General features: G+C 39.8%; 1 protein-coding gene across 3 annotated transcripts in view; it reads left to right on the top strand.

The window, feature by feature from the left end:
* Positions 1-11,244, top strand: part of ZNF608 (zinc finger protein 608) — a gene marked incomplete at its 3' end in the record, with an annotated part of 106,781 nt that extends 95,537 nt beyond the window's left edge. For 2 of the 3 annotated variants that reach the window (XM_084628384.1, XM_084628383.1), the window contains exons 4-10: positions 998-1,085; positions 1,554-4,005; positions 5,726-6,143; positions 6,683-6,855; positions 7,773-7,926; positions 9,189-9,270; positions 10,344-11,244. In XM_084628384.1, coding sequence (XP_084484510.1) covers positions 998-1,085; positions 1,554-4,005; positions 5,726-6,143; positions 6,683-6,855; positions 7,773-7,926; positions 9,189-9,270; positions 10,344-10,350 — 3,374 coding nt within the window. Of the gene's footprint in view, positions 1-997; positions 1,086-1,553; positions 4,006-5,725; positions 6,144-6,682; positions 6,856-7,772; positions 7,927-9,188; positions 9,275-10,343 lie in introns of those variants that run through there. The other variant, XM_084628385.1, reaches the window with a different exon arrangement.
* Between the last annotated feature and the right edge of the window lie 3,147 nt (positions 11,245-14,391).

Below are 14,391 nucleotides of genomic sequence, written 5' to 3'. Positions count from 1 at the left end.
CATGCCTCTTCTTCTGCCTAGGTGAAATTAATCTTTTCAGCATGCATTCTAAAGAGAAATGATAACTGATTCAGAATATTACCTTATGTTTATCTACAGTATCTAATGAATTAAAGGGGTAATTATGTTGACTGGTCAACAAACATGATTAATTGTCTCTGTCTGTGAAAATGAAAGTATAAATTGTCTCTGTCTGTGAAAGTGTTTGAGAGAAAGCTGAATGAGTTTGAATGAAACCCTCCATTTAATTTTTTTTAAAAGAAGCCCCTAATGTATATACTTATTAATACATTGATTTTTCAGATAAAACAAAATTTTAAGCCCACATTTATTGTGCAGATTTATGTAAATTTTAACATAAGTATTTTTAAAGCAAAGCTTTAAATGATAAAGACATTAACATTGAAACAGCACATTGGTTTATTATTATTTATTATTATTATTATTATTTGTCTTCCTAAATGCCTCAATTTAGGTTGGAGGCCAGGTTAATGGAAGGCTCACAATGACAGAGAGAATGCCAATAATAACTAGAGGGTTTGTAGATATCCCTATATAACAAAACTTGTGTGTGTGGTGATTTGGATATTTGTAATTTCAGATCAATAATATCACCACTATAGTATTGTTGAAAACAAAGCACATTCTTCTGAGTCACCTACTGATTTAAGCACTGGTAACTGGTGCTCAGTTTATGCTGGCTGCCTGCCAAATGAAAGCAATTATGTGCAGTAATAGCAAAATTAAGAGGTGAATGTTGCCGTTTTACAGCAGGACATGGCAAAAACCATTTCCTTCTGTCAGCTGTATCTTGATCTCACACACGCGCGCACCCACACACACACTCTTTCCTGTGGGTTTTAACTTGAGGTCCCTGAAACCAGAAAAGAGGAAGAGTGTAGACCACAGCTTTTGAAAGCAAATAAGAATGGGGCTCTGTTCGTTTTTTAAAAAAAGTTGTAACTGTGATAATATTTTGTTTCTCTTCCTCCTACAGGTGTCCTGGTGGTAAATGTTACATGGCGGAACAAGACTTATGTCGGGACCCTGCTGGATTGTACAAAGCATGATTGGGCCCCTCCCAGGTAGGCAGTCATTCTGGGACTGTTTTTTCTCCACTCTTCCCCCCACCCCCCCACCCCCAATCTTTGGCAAGAAACCAAATAGAGATAAATAAAGAACAACTGTATATAATTGACACCATTCAGAAGAAGAATGAGTAATTCTCTCTTTCACACTGCAAAATGCAGACGTTGAGCTGGCAATTTGTATTTTCTATTGTTGTGTTACTGAAAAAATATCTCTGGAATTAAATTGAAATTGAGTTTATTTTAAAATATTTTCTTGGATACAAGAACTACTTTTTTTCTCTGTCAGTATTATTCCTGAAGCAAATGTTTTTTCTTTCATGACATTAATATTTGGAAGAGGATTCTGTTACATAAAGCTGTGTCGTTCTGATATTTGAAATATCAGTTCATGGTTGAAACAGCTGATGGTGTCTGGTGGTGATGTTTTAGTATCTGTTCTGACATCTGTTCTTCTTAACTTAGGTTTTGTGAATCGCCAACAAGTGACCTGGAAATGCGAGGAGGTCGGGGGAGAGGAAAGCGAGCAAGGTCTGCTGCAGCTGCACCTGGAAATGATGTTAGCTTTACAGAGTCAAGAGGACTGCAGAACAAGAACAGGGGTGGTGCCAATGGGAAGGGGAGGCGGGGCAGCCTTAATTCAAGTGGACGCAGGACACCCCCAAATTGTGCAGTGGAGGATGTCAAAGCTAGCCCCTCATCCACAAATAAGAGGAAAAATAAGCCTCCAATGGAGCTAGACTTGAACTCCAGTTCAGAGGACAATAAATCTGGAAAGCGCATTCGCACCAATTCTAGAAGCACTCCAACCACCCCACAGGGGAAACTTGAGACTACGTTTTTGGACCAAGGCTGCTCTTCTCCAGTATTGATTGATTGCCCTCACCCCAATTGCAACAAAAAGTACAAGCACATTAATGGACTGCGTTACCACCAGGCTCATGCACATTTAGATCCAGAAAACAAACTGGAGTTTGAGCCTGACAGCGAAGATAAAATTTCAGACTGTGAGGAAGCATTAAGTAATGTGGCACTTGAATGCAGTGAGCCAAGCACAAGTATATCAAGTTTTGATCAGCTAAAAGCACCAACATCTCCTTGCCCTCTTAATACCCCTGGGACACCCAAGGGGAAAAGAGAGTTGACCAATAATGGCCCAACTTCAATCATCAGTTCTAAAACTGGCAAAAATTCTGGTAAAAAGAAGGGCCCAAACAGTGAATTGAACACCCTTCCTGTAATTTCTAATATGGCAGCCTCACTGGACAATTGTTCAGTAGCAGATGGCAGTTTGGCCTCTGAAATGCCCAAACTGGAAGCTGAAGGATTAGTAGACAAGAAAAATTTGGGAGACAAAGACAGGGGCAAAAAAGCCAATACCTGCAAAGTGGATAAAAATCTGTCAAAACTTAAAACAGCTAGGCCCATTGCCCCAGCTCCAGCTCCTACTCCTCCCCAATTAATAGCTATACCCACTACAGCCTTTACAACCACCACTACAGGGACAATACCCGGATTGCCCTCACTCACAACTACTGTTGTTCAGGCTACACCAAAGAGCCCTCCGTTAAAACCTATTCAACCAAAGCCCACTATTATGGGAGAGCCAAGCACTGTAAACCCCGCTCTCACATCACTCAAAGACAAAAAGAAAAAGGAGAAGAGAAAGCTGAAGGACAAAGAAAGCAAAGAGTCTGGAAGTCCTAAAATGGATTCTAAGCTGGGAAAGCTAGAGGATTCAAAAGGGTCTGGGAAAGATTTATCTGGACATTTTTTAAAGGACCATCTCAACAAGAATGAAGTGTTAGCTAATGGACTGTCAGAGTCTCAAGAGAGCAGGATGGCAAGTATTAAAGCTGAAGCGGATAAGGTTTACACTTTCACAGACAATGCACCCAGCCCTTCTATAGGGAGTGCCTCCAGAATGGAATGCAGCACTTTGGTGAATGGACAATCTTCTCTGGCGCCACTGCATGTGTTGACACAAAATGGTGCAGATAGTGGAGCTGCTAAAACCAACAGCCCGGCTTACTCTGATATTTCTGATGCTGCGGACGATGGTGGTTCTGACAGCAGGTCAGAGGGCATGAGGTCAAAGGCCAGCTCTCCTTCAGATATTATTTCTAATAAGGAAAGTGTTGTAAAAGGACATTCTTCAATCACAGCACAATCATCACAAGTAAAAGAGTCCCATTCTCCCTATTACCATGGCTACGATCCTTATTATTCTCCAAGTTACATGCACTCTGGACAGGTCAGCACCCCTGCAGCTGGGAACAGCAGTACCTCACAGGGACTGAAGATCAAAAAGGAGGCTGAGGAAGAGGCTGAAAAGAAAGACAAGACAGAACCATCAGATTCCAAGAAAAATGATACCAATTCCACTAATTTACAGCCTCAGCACCAGTCAGTAATAACTCAGAGACATCCTGCACTTGCCCAGTCACTTTATTATGGACAGTATGCCTATGGGCTTTACATGGACCAAAAGTCCTTGATGGCCTCTAACCCTGCCTATAGGCAGCAGTATGAAAGATATTATGAGGACCAGAGACTGGCAGAGCAGAAAATGGCACAAACTGGGAGAGACTGTGAAAGGAAGAGTGAACCTCCACTGAAGGAACTAGGAAAGGATGACAACAAGCAGAAAAATATCCCCTCTGCTACTATCTCAAAGGCTCCTTCAGTTCCAGAGACAAGCAAAAATAACACTAAAATGGGGTCATCAGTCCCCAGCAAAGCTGAAGAGACAAGCAAATCACAGATTCTTTCCACTCACCAGCAGCAGCTTCAGTCTGATAGCTTCAAAGCCAAACAAATGGAAAACCATCAGCTTATAAAGGAGGCTGTGGAAATGAAATCTGTTATGGATTCAATGAAACAAACAGGAGTAGATCCTACCACAAGATTTAAACAGGTGAGGCCACTGGAACTTGAACACGGATAATCTTGAATTATTCTTAAGGTTTTACTGGCACGATTTTATTGTATTTTTCTATCTTACCTAAATGGCCAAACTCTGGCACCCTTTCTGACGTTGAGTAGTACCTTATTCCTTGAATAGATCTATTGCTTTCAGTGGGGCTTCTGAGAGAGAGGAAACTGAGCATGAGTAGAGGTGACAGAATCCAGGTTTAAGAAATTAGTTAGAAAATTTTTAATCTTAATTAAACAGAATTCATGGTTTCCATATAGAAACAAGTAGAATTAAAACTCTTAAATGTAAATTTAAGTCATTCTGCTTAGTGCAGCAGAGTGAAATTTCAAGAAATAAGCACTCTTCACTATGAATGAAGTGCAAAGTAGATTTAAAAAATGGCTTGGGGTTTTTTTTTTGGTTTTGTTTTGTTTTTTGATGACAGCTGGCATTTACTAAAGAAGGGCAAGCAGGTTCTTTGATGCTCAACTCTTTATCCTAATCCGACGTGACCTTTTCAAAATCGGGGACATGGTTCCCTATCTGTCGTCAGTAAGCTCCTGACCTCTGCAGGCCCACACAATGGGTAAAATCTTGGCCCCACTGAAGCCAGTGATGGTTTTACCACTCTGGCTCCTCCTGGCCTTCTCACATTTTAGACAGCCTTCCAATACACACCCCTGCCAAGACATTTTACTGTTTCTTTGCTGTGATCCAGTGCTCCCACACTGAATATCCGCATGCTCTGGCATTTGGCACTAGATTGACTCCTAGATTTCATCTTCATAAGCCATCTTTCAAGGTAAGGCTGAGGGTCATGGAACTAGAAGGAAAGTGGGATGGTTCAAGTTTGGATAGGAGAAGATTTCCATGGACTATGATGAGTATCTGAACCAACGCTAATCCAGTTTACCTATTAGTATTTCTTATGCTGTGAACATTGACCAGTAAAGTAAAGTAATAGTAATTAGCCCTTGTACATCTCATAAAAAATAATGTTCTTTTGTTATTCAGTAAAGATAGTGCTGTTTTAAGTAATCCTGTAGAGAAACCATGTACCCACTCTTTAGCATGTTTATAAACTGTTTTATAATAGTTAGACATATTCTACACACATTTCTCAAACCCTGACCTCAATCTCGGTGAACAGTGATTTTATAACTTTGCACATGTGAACAGTCCCACTTAATTGAATGGGACTGTAATGCGTAGAGTTACTCAAGTGTACAAATGTTGGCAGGATCAAGGCCAATATAAGCACCTTTCCAGCAAGATCCATTTTTCAGGTTCATCATTCCAGGTTATCTAAGTCCTTTGACGTAGCATTAGCAATGTTGTAGTTCACAGATGGGAAAATCTCTCTCTCTATGGCCATTAATCAAAATACATATATAGTATGATCACATAATGTTAACACCTAATATATATGTAATTCATGATTAAACTAGTCAAAGGCATGGAAAGGATATAAATAAAATAATTCAATCAGATTATGGTAGAAGTTTATTACATTGCTATTACATTGTAATATTGGCTGGAGTTTGAGCTTAAAAGTATAATGAACCTATAAGAAGCATGTCTGTCCTACAGTATACATAATCTGGGTGTGTTGTTAACACTTCTATAAAAACATGACCTCTACAGAAGTATGAGAAATATCAATAACTATCTTGTTTCACAGTGTGCATTTAGAACCAAATGTATTTCTCCCTCATATTAGGACGCAGATTCAAGAACATGGCATCATTATGTCTACCAGCCCAAATACCTTGATCAGCAAAAATCAGAAGAACTTGATCGGGAGAAAAAACTAAAAGAAGACAGCCCTAGAAAAACACCTAATAAGGAAGGTTCCATACCCAACCTCCCTGTCTCATTAACAAGCATTAAAGAGGAGCCGAAAGAGGTCAAGCGTTCTGATTCCCAGTCATTGGAGGAGAGCAAGATCAAAAACGATGATCGAAAGACTCCTGTAAATTGGAAGGACTCTCGGGGTGCTAGAGTGGCCGTTTCCTCACCAATGAGTCAGCATCAGTCCTATATACAGTACTTGCACGCTTATCCTTACCCACAGATGTATGATCCCAACCATCCTGCATACCGTGCAGTCTCTCCTGTTCTAATGCACAGCTATCCTGGTATGTGTTCTGTAACTGGCATTGTACACTAGTAAAGATTTACACACTAACAGTGGAGTAAAACCTACATTTTAATATTGGCTGTTAGCAGCTTCACGGATGACATTTGTTTTGCTTGTTCTTATGCTAGGGAAAGTTCTGCAGATTAAACTGATTTAATACAAGATGTTCCTTTTATGAACTGTCAGAGTTCCCAGTTACAGTTTCCACAACCCCTGACAGGCTGCTGTTGCTGTTAGACTGACAGATAGTTTATTGCCTATAAAAATATTCTAAGCACTTACTGTCAGAACCATTATAGTTACTATTCCTTTCACTTAAGAGGACCCATAAATGTCTGAAATGTCTGTAAGCTCAACCCTCTTTATAACCTCCATTCATCAGGGTGAATTAGCTGAAAAAATCGAAGAACAAAGATACAATTTTATAGTCACGTGATCCATTTTTGATGTAATCCCCTGTATAGGAATCTCTCCACCCCAATGTATAACCAAATGTAAAAACAGTAACTTGATGTGGCATTTATTGTTTATCTGCAGGGGCCTATCTCTCGCCAGGATTTCATTATCCTGTTTATGGGAAGATGTCAGGGAGAGAAGAGGCGGAGAAAGTCAATACCAGCCCTAGCATCAACGCAAAATCAACCACTGAATCTAAAGCACTGGATTTGCTCCAGCAGCATGCCAACCAGTACCGCAGCAAGTCCCCTGCTGTAAGGCTTCATCTGTTGTTATTGAACAGCAATACATCTGGGGTTGGGTAGGGAAAGGGCAGAGAACATCATCCAAACATGTGCATAGTCAAGCTATGACTATATTTTTAATATCTGCATCTAAATCCAAAGTAATTTAAAATCAGGGTGCTTCCCTGGCATATACTGGAAGTGACAAGTATAATAGGATTCTTGCTAATATACTTCCTAATATAAGTAGCAGATTTATATGGAAATCCAGATTCATAGATAGCTCTTGGTACATGGTACGCTTTATTAAAGTTTGCCAAGAAGATCCTGTTTGAAAACAGATAATGAGATTAAAAAGTTGAACTACGGGATTTGGTAATATTCCCTTCAATATATTTGCTGCGGAGCTGTTATCTTCTGAATAGCAAATTACTAAAATCCTGTTTTGGAGACTTGCATGTCAGAGTAAACCGTGTTATTTTGCCTTCAGATAAGTCAGTAAAGTTGTAATTGATGAAAGATAGTTTTGAAATAGCTCTCCTGCTCCTGAGAGTTGGTTCAGTCCCCAGTGCAAATGAAAGAAGTCCAAGGACTGATTTACACCGGCTGCCACCAGCTCAAATAGGCTGTTAGAGCAGCCAGGAATCAGCCGGGCATAAGGGAGCCTATAGGCCACCTCCTCCTGCAGAATTGGTGGGAGAAGAGGTGGTTTGTGGCTGCTGTGTGATGCCTGAGGATCCCTTTATCCTGAGAGTATGGCTACACCAGCCTTAGGGCAGCTTTCTATTCTGGGGAGCAAAGCAAATCCGCTCCAGTTTACTGGAGAATCAGATCTCATAGTTCGTGTTTAAATGTCCATTGCTAGATACCCAGAGTGAGTGTATTGGTTGTGATATTCTCAATTTAAAAAATATTATATACATTTTCTTTTACCTTTTTATTGTCAGCCTGTGGAAAAATCTACAGCTGAGCGTGAGCGGGAAGCAGAGAGGGAGCGAGATCGTCACTCCCCCTTTAGCCAGCGGCACCTTCATACACACCACCACACACACGTTGGAATGGGCTACCCACTTATACCTGGGCAATATGACCCATTTCAAGGTGAGCTGTGGCTTCTGACTGTAGGATCGATGTGTCTTTTAAAGTCATTTAATTGATGTTGCAAGTGTGATGTGAAGCTATTTTAATAGAAACCCGTGTTTTACGGAAACCAGAAAAAATAGTTTACATCTAGGGAGAAGGTTTGAAAACACTCAGCAAGGACTAAGCTGGTAACACCAAATGACACTATAGCTACAGCTTCATGCTTGAGTAATACTGTTTTAGAACTCAACCACTGATTGCCAGTAAATTATTAAAATTTTACTTGTCAGCTAGGATATCATTCACATGAGTATTTTCAACGATAATAAAAACTGACACTAACTGATTAGAAAGACCCAAAGGAGGTAAAAAAATAAACTTTTTTACACAATTAGTCTTGTGTAAACAATGGAGAGAGCATGGCAAAGAGAAAAGCTTTTAATTTTGAACAAATTTTATGTACAAGAGAGACCCTGCAGTCAACCTTGAGATTTTCACAGCTACAGCTTCTCAATAGCACATGATCTGTTTTTATTTAGGTGAATTCAGCACGTATTGTTGCAGTCAAGGAAAAAGAAGCACAATAAGAGATGCATGAAAGATCATTCATTCTCTCTTGATTTACCCCAGGTTTTCTTCCTTTTCTGACACTGTTCTAGCAGAATTAAGATTTCCTCCCCTGCAGTGAAGTACACACTAGTACAGTTTGTAGCTAAAATGACATTAATTCATTGTGTTCTCTCAGTGCCTTAGAGTCATTTTCCTATGCAAAAGTCTTGAATATTTCTAAATTGGATTCAGTGATTCCATACGCCTTATGGGATGCATTATGCTCATTCAGTGGGAGAAATTTAAAATGATAAGTTACTACGGAAGTATTGTATTCCAAGCAGCTAGCATGTCGTTTCTTTAATTCACTGTGACTTTTGATTCTTGTTGTTTCCTGGTACCCATTATTTCAACTGAGCTTCCTATTCAGGAATTCATACAAACCGTTTAGCACCATGCAGTGCAGTGCTTGGAAAGAAATACAATAAGGTAGAATGCCATATTTTCTTGTAAAATGCCTATTAAGGAGAATTCAGTACATTATATTAAGGCAAATTGGTCAGACCAGGCAAATTGTCTTACCTCTCTTACCTGAAATATTTGATGTATGCATCCTGCAAAAAGTGATTGGCTGCTATTTATGGTTTTTGAACTGACGACAATACTTATCTTCCTGAACACCATAAAATCCAAAAGTATATCCACAGTCTTCTGTTTCTTCTTTCCTTCAGGGTTGACCTCTGCTGCCCTTGTTGCCACTCAGCAGGTGGCTGCTCAGGCATCTGCATCTGGTATGTTTCCTGCACAAAGAAGGTAAATATCTTGTAACCCTTGAATTATACTTACATAGACATCTTAATAGGGAGGGAGGAAGCAAATTATAGGTTTCTAAGACTGGAGATCTGCATCCTTATAGACAGCAGCTTTTATTGAGAAGGGAGGGGGGTTTTTTGGTTAATTGTAGCTCTATTCTTCCGAACAAGACACTTGTCGTTGACCCTCATACTATAATCATAATGTAGATAATTAATCAATGAAATAGACTGCTTCTTCTCTGAGATTTTCAGAGAATATCCTTTACCTCTTGGTACTATTAAAGTAAAACAAGTTATTATGAAGTATATAATTAGGATTCAAAATATTTTCATAAAAGGCAAGCAAGGGATTCATTTTGGAGTAGATCCATCTAAAGTTGAGTAAACTTCTGCTCTTATGTATAAGTACAAGTCTATCTGGCTTCCTGATTTGCAGATACTTTTATTGGAAATAAAATATTTTTAGAAGGTACATTAAAGATTATATTATTTTAAAGTTACCTAAGAATCAAATGTAAACGGTTTACTTGCTTTTAAATAGAATTTACTTTTCAACCTCTAAAGGAAATGGAAACCTGATATATAATAAAAATTCTGTCTTAAGTGAAAAGCTCAACTCTGCCTTAACAATGGAGTATCCACAAACACTTCCAGAATAAATCTTACGCACTAAAATTACCAATTTTCATGACTTTATCACAAGTGCCGTGATATATGGTGTTTTTCTTAAAGTCCCAGCTCCCCAGAGGCAGTGATTACATGAGAATCTCACCTTTCATTTGAATAAAAAGCAAGTTTTTAGCACTCAGTGTTGTAGAGACAAGCCTGAGCACATGACCCAAGTGCACCCTAAAGGTTCAGAAACTAGAAGAGACACAAACTATTCCTTTCCCCCTCTCAATTTTATTATTTTTAAAAAATCTCATGATTTGGAGCAGGGGGCTAGGTTTGGCAATACTAATTACATGTGTTTAGTTTCACAGTTTTTGTGCATTTCAAGAGTTCAGAGTTAAATGATGGAAAAGGATATCCTACTAAAACCTCTTTTTTCTTTCTTTCTTTTTTTTTTAGAGAATGAGGAGTTTGGAAATGTACATTGTCATGTGACTGGATCACATGAGGAAGCGCTTTATTACAGACATCAGTTCCATGGTGTTAATTTGAAATGCCTTAATGGCAGGCAAAAACCAGTCATTTCGTTTTTGTAAATTGCAGATTTTATCACAGAGTAACAAATGTTGCTGTAATTAGACTTCTGTTTTTATATATATATATATATATGTGCGTATATATATATATAAATATATATATATTCTTTACTTTTTTTTGTATCGGTAACCAGGCTCGCACACTGGGTCTGCTGCTAAGTTGCAAACCACACAATAAAGGAAAAATGTATTTGTCATGTTTAGAAAAATGTTAACCACAAAAGGCCGGTTTTTTTTTTTTTTTTTGCTTTTTGCTTTTTAATTGTAAATAAATAATATTATGTATCAGTGTGCCTGAACCTTGCATACCCTTCTAATATTGCCCACAAGCCCTCAGAGAGGCTAACTGTGATGATGACACTTTGGTACAATTTAGATGTCTATTTGGTGGCTCCTGTTAAGATGCATCAGTGTAAAATGTTACTGTACTCACTGTTTCATTGTAATTGTGTATTGTGAAAAATATACATTTGGAAGGCATGGGGTTGCCAGTACCACAAAAACTGTGTTGTACATAATGTATAGATTTTAAATGGGGAAATAATGAGTATCTGTGAATAATGAAATGTCTTTTTTTTTTATAATCTTGAATGGCAAATAACCCAATAGCCTGCATACCAGAAGACATCTGTGATTGTTCTATTACTTGAATAGTCCTGCAGTCTTTTTTTTAATGTTTACAATTATCCAGTTTTAGAAGAGAGACTTTAATGCCATTGCCTGGTTACTTGTTTTATGCTGTAATCTAGTTTATTTTATGTAAAATGTATATTGAATGCTTTCATTTTTATACCTGCCTTAAATAATTTGGCAATCAGAATAAAAAAAAAAAGTTGTTTTTGTACTTTTTGGCGTCTGTCTCACTTTGCTTTCCTCTGCCCAGCTCAGAGAGAGATTGTGTCCTAGTTACCAACAGGTATGTTTGACAGACTCTGGAGGCACTATACAGTTGTTAGTGTCCCCAGAAGGACTTTTGGCTTGGTTCCCAGGCAGCACTCACCAGTCTGGCAGCTAAGCTATCCTTGAATAAGGTGAAGCATGAATCCACACTCTCCATGCCCAGCCTGTTCCATTTTCTCCTTGCCCTTTCTTCCTTTTGGGCACATAGGGCCTGAGCCAAAACTGCAGTTAAAGGAGGTCTTTCCATCTACCTCAGTAGGCTTTGGATCAGGTCCCTAGTACCCATGAGTGATCTTTCTGATATTTACACCTCTAATACCTTCAGCTGAGAAATGACTGGCTGTGTGCACTAGAAATGCTAACCAAACTTTGCCCTGGATTTAACCTGTGCAGCCTTACGTTGTGGAGTTGATTGTGTGTACCTGTGGACAGAACTAGGCCACCTTTATTTTAAATATTCCTACCCATACTACCCAAGAACATGTTGTTGCGTTAACAAGAAACAATGAGCTTAAAGCACTGGGCTTAAATTGCAGCAAGGGAAGTTTAGGTTGGACATTAGGGAAAACTTCCTAACTGTCAGAGTGGTTAAGCATGGGAGTAAATTGCCTAGGAAGGTTGTGGAATCTCTATCACTGGAGATGTTTAAGAGCAGGTTAGACAAACATCGGTCAGGAATGGTCTAAATAATACTTAGTCCTGCCATGAATTCAGGGGACTGGACAAGATGACCTCTCGAGGTCCCTTCCAGTTCTATGATCCTATGGTTGTCTGATAGTTTTGTTCCACTGCAGTAAGTAGAGTACAAAATGATAATAAAATTAATGCATGAAAGAAACAGATGGTTAGCCAGGTTATTTCGGGTGTCAACTTTATCCTTGATTGTGTACCACTGACATTCCTCAGCAAATACAGGGGTGTTTGAACTCTCATTCTCTATTCTGATGACAACTTGCACTGCCAGAGGTCAGAGCTTGTATATGAAGTGGGTACCGTTTTTCTTGCTTAGTGGATACTAAATGCACAAGGGTGAATTAAAGATTCCCAACAGACAAGCATACTTGAATTTGTTATATTACTTTGATGAATCTGCCATTAATGTTGCTATAATTGTTTTACTTTTATGGACATAAAATCAGCCCCCTTAGTGGCTAGTAATAAGGTTTATTGATTTTACTATACATTATTCATCTCTGGGTTGCTCTTATCATCTAGTCTTGAACACATGTGGGAAGCTTGTAGTGCTGACACAGTTCAAATTAACTTAATCAAGAAATGGGGAAAAAAGGATGTATTCCTTGGGGAGGTGGGGTGTCCTTCAAATACAGAATTCTTGACCACTTAGATAAGTGTTGTATTACTTCTACATTAAAATTTCAATTGGTTTTGTATTGAAATGTGCCATTGATTTGCAGCCTTCGCCTTTAACACTTCCACAGCAAAACAGACCTCATATTCACACTATTGGTGATTCTGATTTAGTGTGGCTTAAGAATGAGTGTCCGTAAGTAACCAGAATGAATTACTCTGATTGATATGGGGTAAGCAGCCATTTAAAAGATGATTAATGACAGGGTTTCATTGCAGTCTTTAGGCTGTAAGAGAGGCTAGCAGCCAAAGCCATTCATTTTTTTTCCCTCCACTGACGATTAATCTGTTCTTCCTTCTCTGTGGCTTTCCTTTGGCTTTAACACTTTGAGGGACAAACATCTTTGCAATTGTGAACCGCTAGAAGGAGTACACCATGGCTGACCTCTTCCAAAGCCAGGAAGTGGCCATGCTGCCAAGCATCAACAGTCAGGCACGATATACACTTCTGCCTCAGCTATGTGAAGGCTGAGACTCCAAAAAATCAATGAAGAGAGGAGACAATGTGGGGGAAACTCTCACCAGCCCAGGACCTGTCTGAATACAAGAAAAGTTGGGCCTCCCTGCTAAGCCATCTCCTCACTGGGGGCTTTATCTCTCAGGCTAGGTCTACACAGCAAAGAAACCCACCCGGCTGGCCTGTGCCAGCCGACTTGGGCTAAGGGGCTATTTAATTGCAGTGTAGACTTCTGGGCTCAGGCTGGAGCCTGGGCTCTAGGACTCTGCAAGGTAGGAGGGTCCCAGAGCCTGGGCTGCAGCCTGGGCCCAGAAGTCTACACAGCAATGAAACAGCCCTGCAGTCCGAGCCCTGTGAGCCAGTCTAACGTGACTCCCCTGATGCTGCAGAGTGGCATTTCAGGGGTGTGGTGACAGACACAAGGATAGTCCTGCCCTAGTTGCCGCTAGTGAAATGTATCTCGCTCTGCTCACTCCAGCAGCAACAAGCACCTGCTCCATTCCATCTCTTCTCCAGGGTGACTAATGTACCCAGAAGTAGGTGCTGCCTTTGCTCTTCAATATGATTTTCATCCCAGTACATTCTTGGGCCTGACAACCCCTTCATGAGACCTGAAACCTGTGGAGGGAGTAAAGCAATAAGCGACGGCTTCCCAGTTTGTTTCTTCGTGCTCCCAGGTGCTCTGTGGGAGAGTCCACAAAGGCACAGAGAATCCCAGAAGAGGCGCTATTAGTATCACTACAGGTATACTGACAATTTCAACATCTAACTTTAGTTCTGTTGTCCTTCAGCCTTTCTATCTATCTGTTGAAGGACCATAGACCTCCCTACCTTCTACACCTCCAGAACACCTCTCATCTGTCTCCTGTTTGAGGTCCTACTGTCATCTCAAAATCAACACTTAAAAAAATGGATATGAGAGACCAGATTCCCTTCTTTCATCTGGTCCCTTTTTTGCTGGTCCCACCAGTACAAAGGGACTGTAAAGCCAGCAGAACCAATTTATTGGGAATTCTGCCTGGTATCGGGGAACCCTTAGAACTAGTAGAGCTGGTTCTATGCCAGTCCCTCCAGGTACTTGATATAGTGGTTTGGTTGGAGATAGGCCTGGAGAATCACTACTCTGGAAATTCCTAGGTGGCCCCTGGGGACCAGAGCCAGCCAGTATAGATTAGGGCAACCCTGA

Source organism: Lepidochelys olivacea, assembly GCF_965140295.1.
Source record: "Lepidochelys olivacea isolate rLepOli2 genome assembly, chromosome: 5".
NCBI lineage: Eukaryota > Metazoa > Chordata > Testudines > Cheloniidae > Lepidochelys > Lepidochelys olivacea.
Note: the sequence above shows the minus strand (reverse complement) of the source record. Positions and strands in the feature narration are given on the sequence as shown.